Raw genomic sequence first — 5,155 nt, forward strand, 5'->3', positions numbered from 1 at the left:
GGCCAATAATAAGAAGTGGACAATACAGTATTTGCTTCATTGTGTGGGGGAAAAAAACCTTTGTTAAATATATGGATGCAGACGACTTGATGAAGATCTTAATTTGTTTTTGGTTTAAAGTAGTGCTTTTTTTTTTGAAAATGTACAAAATATCTATCACTACTGATAGGAGGTTAATATTTCTGTGTAGAAATGAAAATTTGGTTTGTTTTTAGTATTTAGTGTAGATGTACACATTCCAGCAAATGTATTTGCAACTATTATGTGGTCAATGCTTTGTGATATAAATGTACTTTTTCAATGTATACTTTCACTTTTAAAATGCCTGTTTTGTGCTTTACAATAAATGATATGAAACCTCCTGTGTCGGTAAGTTGGATATATGGGTAAAGGATTTGTAATTGCTTAGCAATGATAAATTAAGATACATAAACACAAATATATAAGCTTTCCCCCATGAATTGCTGAGTTTTTAAACACTGGCATGTTTTTCCCCCCTTGCAGTATAGTGGTAGATGGGAGAATCTTTTCCACTTACTTGTATTTGGCTATTTCAGCACAAGTAATCTTGATATCTTCATTTTTTCCTTTTGTTTGATTAAAAACTGCATGTGTGTACAATGATCTTTTAGCATACTTCCATTGCATTAACAGTGAAATTTCCTTTTATACATGACCACTGTTTCAGACCTGTACTGCTGCTATAACAGTTAACCTTTCTGTTCTTAATTTGGTAATTGTTTCAAAGATGGTTTTAGCATAACTAATTTTAAGCAGTTTTCAGATAGTGAATCTGAGTAGTCTAATAAGAAAAGTTTTTTCCATGTAAAGCAACTCTTTTGATGTATATAATATTAGTGTGTTTCTTTCTAAATTTAGGTTAGAAAAGTGAATAGTATGCCAAAAAAAAAGATAGCTACATTGCATCTGCCATTGAAACCATTGGGGTATGGAAATGTTCAAGCTTTTTTTCTTTTTTCTTTTTGCAGTATAGATAAGATTTGTTTTATAAATGCACAAGTCCAGTCATTGAATCAAATGATTTTTTTGTGTACTTGAAATCATTTTATTAATCTTTAACACTCATGCTGAAGTTCTGATATTTTGTTGAAATCCATTGTTTTACTCTGCATATTTGTTGGCTCTTTGCAAATTAATATGTTAGACTACATGCAAATACAGTCTGTCTTGCCATTGTCTGTTGAAGTGCAGGTTTGATCCAGCCAGTATAGAACTAGCTCTGTAGGGGTGAGGAGGACTGTGCTGTGTATCACCCTTGATTGTGTTCCTTCAAGGAGCATTGCACTGTAAGTACATCAGAATGACAAATTGATGAACTGCAACAGTATCTTTTTGTCAATGTTCCACATAATGCAAATGCCATATTTTGTGTGAATATTATGTTGGAATACAGTGCTGATATCTTGGAAAACCATAACTGCTTCTTAACAGAATAATACTTAGTTCTGTATTTTTTTAAGTGAGCTTAATGGGTAAGTATTTTTTATATGCTTTAGCTATCGCTAAAGAAAACTGATCATTAATGAAGTTGAATAGTATTATTGGTGCTCCTAAAATGCTGTTTTTCAATGTAAAATTGCATATCTTAATATGAAAACTTGAAATGTATAAGACAGAAGTGGTTTTCTGTTTGCAAATAATAAGCAATGTAGCACTTTTAACACCATTTCATAAAGATACTATTATTGGTAGGGAGCACCATTCGTTATTTTGATATACTTTAAAGAAAGAATGTACCAAGACATAAATGTTGAGATTACAAATAGGGTGGAAAATAGCAGTACAGTTCATTGTAGATGTTTTGAAATGTTTTTGACTGTTTTATGTAACCTAGAGTGACTTCCCTTACACTTATTAGATCTGGATATGTAGTTGTAGTTGGAAGTTTAATAGTTAAGGAATTTAGTTAGTTTTCTATTATCTTTAAGAGTAGGGTATTGACATGAACAATTTCAGTATTTTGCATGATACTGTTTTATAGATGGCCTTTTAGGAAAGTGGTGCATTTATTAATTGAACTGAACAAATAATTCAGTTGGATTCAGTATCATAACACAAATTGGAGGCTGTTGATTTTGATTCGTTTAAAGTTTTAAATCTTTATTAATTGCAAACAGTGCAATTATTTATACTTCACAGTGCCTTCCCAGACCTTCCACCTTAGGTTCTGCTGCAAAAAGCAACAGGTAAGCACAACCTAAGGACATATATAAATTAATATTTCAGTACATTATTGTTGTCCCTGTGAGGTTTTTGTGGTTGTGTGCTCAAAAGCAATCTGCTACTGCTTCCCTAAAATGTATTTTGTTATTTATGCTACCATCTTAGTGGAAAGTCTGTTAAGTTGTTCAAACAAACAACTGTTTACATTTCTGGGTAATGGTTTTTGTTTTATTTTATTTTTTTTAATTAAAACAAGAAAATGAGTGGATTGCTACTATAACTGAACAACACCCCAATCTTTTTATATTTTCTCCAAAAATGTAGAAATGTTATCAGTTGAGAAAAGGACATTTTGAGATCTAGGAAATTGTTAGAAACGTCAACAGCCTTCACAGTCTGTATGATTGACAGGACATTTTCTTTACCCTCCAAACCTATGGTTTCTTTTTCCTTTTCTTTTTACTTTTTTGTTTTTTTTTTTTCAATTAGTTAATTCAGTAAGAATATTTTGCGTCAGTTTTGTTATGATTTTTCCCTTAGACAATTGTTTTTGTAAATTTTATACATGCTGGAAAGGAAAAATTAAAGGAATATTGGCAGTATGTTTTGATAAGGCATGTGTTCAGTGAAATGTTAACTGTTTAGCAAATAACCTTTCATAATTTGTGTAGCAACTAGTGTTTTCTGAGTTATATTTTAATAACTGACGCTGCATTTATTTTATGCCAGTTTAAAATGTTTTGTGTGTTCTTATAGATGACTTTAACTGGTACATATTTTGAGTTAGATGAATGTATTAAAGCAGCGTCATATCAGTTTTGTTTGTTCAGTTTCTAAAATGTGCTGATCCTTTTTTAAAATCCTGCTTATCTTTACAACAAAGAAAAATATTCAAAAATACTGCCTTCATTTTCACACACAGTGCTGAAGATGCTGCAAGCACCAAATCATAGCTCATAAAATCAGGTCCTGAGATAGTTACCCATAAAGAGGAATCCTTTGAGTGTATGCCATTGGTGAGCCGATGAGCATGGACCATAGAAGGGCTCAATGTAGAAGGTAAAATTGGCGAATCATAATTGAGAAATATGAAATGTATTCCCATACATGATATGGTATAGGGTGTAATGTACCTGCTTTTGATCACTTCATTTTAAATTGCTTTTCAGTTGATCTTAAATGTTCCATGAACTGTTAAATTTCTTAAGTTATACACCACATTTATGTATGTGTGTTGATAGCTTAGGTATGTTATAATTAATCATATAAAGGCACTCTTAACATTAAGAGCCTGTGAAGTTTTAGTTGTAGTTTGCATTTTTATAAAAAAGATATAGACAAATATTAATAAATTTGGGGGCATTGTTTCTATCTCGTGAGAATTTCTATTTCATTACCATAAGCCTTCACTGATTTTTTTATAAGCATCTTTAAAATGACATTATTCCTAACCTTGCAATAAATGGAAAGCAGAAAGGTGAGCTAGCTGTTGATTTGAATGCAGTGGATACTAGGAGGGGTAGAAAAGATGGTTAGAGTTAAATGAACTGATTTAGCACTTAAGCAAAAATTAGGTGAGCTTTAAAAAAGAAAATCCTAGTATGGTGGTACTTAGTATTTTGTGGTTTGATATTCCATGAGTGTAGTTTTGTTTTTTAATTGATGGGGAGGTGGTGTTAGTACTAAAACTGGTTTTTTTGTTTTTACTGATCATTAACATTTTGAATTTTGTTCTTAAATATCTTGGTAGTTAATGCATAAGAATGAGTTTGGATAGGTGTAAAAGTACCTTCAGAAAGAACCGGAAGAATATTAAAAAGTTATAACATTTCATGTGCTTGAATATTTTGCCAGCAGAACCAGTTCTACATAAAAGTTAGCCTGCTTAGAATGATACTGAGTTTAGTAAGCAATAAGGATGTCTAGTTTTTGTTTCTTGCAATTTTGCCTCATTTTAAAATGCATTTCAATAATACGTAAAGATAATTTTTACTTTATAATATTTGATCAGTCACTTGACTTTTCTTACACAATATAAAGTTTTGAGGAACTTTAAAATTGAAAAAGGCATATGAATCCCAGGGTTTTCTTTTCTTCAGTAGTACCCCTAAAGCAGCCTTTAAATGTATTTGCGAATATATATATTTTTTCTTATGCATGCTTGATGCATTTTCGTCCTGAGAAAAGTGTTCTCTACAGAAACTACCCGTGTGTAAAAAGAAGATTGGCTTAAAATGGCTACTGTGATGGGAACAGTGTCTTAGGGAGATGCAGCTTGGACTTGAGGTAAATTGAATACTTTACAAACTGTGGTATAGAGTTTGCTTTTTATGACATTGTAAAAGGGAACATGATTGCTGTAATTGTGTATTATGATCTTCTTAATAAAGTAAATAAATGTACGTTAATGAATATCATAAGGAAGTGAGTGCTTTGTGTCTGTGGTAGATACTTTAGTGTCTATTTTACACGTGGCGGTCACTGGATATTTACTGTGAGAAAATACCGAGGTATATATTTTTTTAACTAATTGGTAAAAGATAATTATTTGATTACACAAGTTTTTAACATAAAGATTTTTCTTTTTAATACACAATTCGCTTTTTGTGGGTTTACATTGGAAAATTGTCTTCCAGAAAATTAAAATACAAAACAACTTGATAATAAAACATGAAAGCTAACTATTTACAAAGTTATTTGAAACTTACAGTTCTAAATTGAAAGCTGTGCCGCTGTTTCCTAAGTCTAATCCTCACAAATCTTGAAACCTGCTGCAGAATAATTTTTTCCTTCATAAACTATTAATACAAAGTTGTCTTGCTAAAATTCAGTTTGTTCAGTTAGGAGCACAATATAAATTTGCCGTGTGAGTTTAATATTCAGAGCACTCAATATTTTTCTATCAAATTTTGTCAAGCAAAACTAAAATTTTTGCTCTTCATGTTTCTCCTTTCTCATGAGAATGATAGTT

The 5,155-nt window shown here is 31.1% G+C and overlaps 1 protein-coding gene across 7 annotated transcripts in view; it reads left to right on the plus strand.

Annotated features, from left to right (window-relative positions):
* Fubp1 (far upstream element binding protein 1) overlaps window positions 1-4,596 on the plus strand; it is a 29,772-nt gene extending 25,176 nt beyond the window's left edge. For 3 of the 7 annotated variants that reach the window (XM_090334556.1, XM_090334557.1, XM_090334558.1), the window contains 2 exons: window positions 2,161-2,207; window positions 3,107-4,596. In XM_090334556.1, coding sequence (XP_090190682.1) covers window positions 2,161-2,207; window positions 3,107-3,137 — 78 coding nt within the window. In that variant the 3' untranslated portion in view covers window positions 3,138-4,596. The other 4 variants (XR_016535930.1, XR_016535928.1, XR_016535929.1 and 1 more) reach the window with 4 other exon arrangements.
* Window positions 4,597-5,155: the final 559 nt, after the last annotated feature.

The sequence above is a fragment of the Megascapheus bottae genome, chromosome 6 (assembly GCF_031878675.1).
Source record: "Megascapheus bottae isolate mThoBot1 chromosome 6, mThoBot2.hap1, whole genome shotgun sequence".
Lineage (NCBI taxonomy): Eukaryota > Metazoa > Chordata > Mammalia > Rodentia > Geomyidae > Megascapheus > Megascapheus bottae.